The 1,092-nt window shown below is 41.1% G+C and overlaps 1 protein-coding gene across 1 annotated transcript in view; it reads left to right on the top strand.

Moving 5' to 3' along the window:
• The window catches only part of alg6 (ALG6 alpha-1,3-glucosyltransferase), a gene marked incomplete in the record, with an annotated part of 23,181 nt that overhangs the window by 8,610 nt on the left and 13,479 nt on the right, over nt 1-1,092 (top strand). The window contains 1 exon segment of the mRNA XM_014014283.1: nt 398-483. Coding sequence (XP_013869737.1) covers nt 398-483 — 86 coding nt within the window.

Genomic DNA, 1,092 nt, shown 5'->3' on the forward strand with positions numbered 1-1,092 from the left:
GGAATAAAGACTTCTGAGTTCTGGTGCATTTCTACATGCGGGGGTCATTATGTTACGGCTATACAGTATCTAGTTTCATTCTGTTGGGTCAGCACAATAGACCATTTCGTAGTTAGAAATGTATCACAAATGCGCACAGTGAAGCCTAGCTCTTCTGGGTCACAGGTCAACCAGGTAAAAGCTGAGGTTGCTATAAAAATGCCATCGTAATTGTGCAAATTCAACGAGCGCAAAAAGCACATGTAGCTTAGATATTTCTGAAATTTCTCATCTACGATCCTAAAGGAAAGTTTACCACAAATCTGTTTAGAGCAAATTCTGTACATCGGGTGTTTTTAACGGCGTAAATTTGACCTGTTGAATTTGTGTGATCACAATGGCGTTGTGTGTTTTCTAGGACAAGGTGGCCAAYGCATGGTGCAGCCTGAACACCCTGATAAAGATCAGATCCATTCTGTCAGCCGACTCTCAGCTCTACCTCAGGTAATCCTTGGATCTGTTCAAACTCCGTCTTCCCTCAGCCCTTTGTTTTTGTTTGCCTTCTCCCTCCGTTTTCACTCTCTCCCTCCTTGTTCTTGCCCTTGGCTGTGAAAAAAAACCTGGTAATCAGTGAATCGCTCATAAAAATGTCTCATGAGGAACTTTTGAACATGAAGTCATGTTTTCTTTTTAATGTGACAGCAAAAAATTGAATTGCTGAAGGGATGTTTTGACAAATGCGTTGCACAAAAAGATCAAAATAAAGCACAGTAACCTGACACCGAAATGTAAAGATGATCTTGTTTATCTAAATAAATGTTTATTAAAGAGTCGAGCAACAGTTGAGCCACGGCAGGATCTGCTTTTATAACCCACCTCGCTAAATTTAGGAGTCTTGTGTTTGCGGCACAGACTTGTTTCTGCCGGACTGCTAATTCCAGGGATCAAGTTCTTTTACTGTTGTGCGTTAAAAAAAAAACGCTCATGTTTTTGGCACGTAGATTGGATTGCTAAATGCTCCGGTGTGGCTGTTCTGTAAACATAAAATGAATCTGCTGTGAAAAGTGATCTGTAAAGCCTTGCCCAACACACACACACACACACACACACACA

The sequence above is a fragment of the Austrofundulus limnaeus genome, unplaced genomic scaffold (genome assembly GCF_001266775.1).
Source record: "Austrofundulus limnaeus strain Quisiro unplaced genomic scaffold, Austrofundulus_limnaeus-1.0 Scaffold113, whole genome shotgun sequence".
NCBI classification, from domain to species: Eukaryota; Metazoa; Chordata; class Actinopteri; order Cyprinodontiformes; family Rivulidae; genus Austrofundulus; species Austrofundulus limnaeus.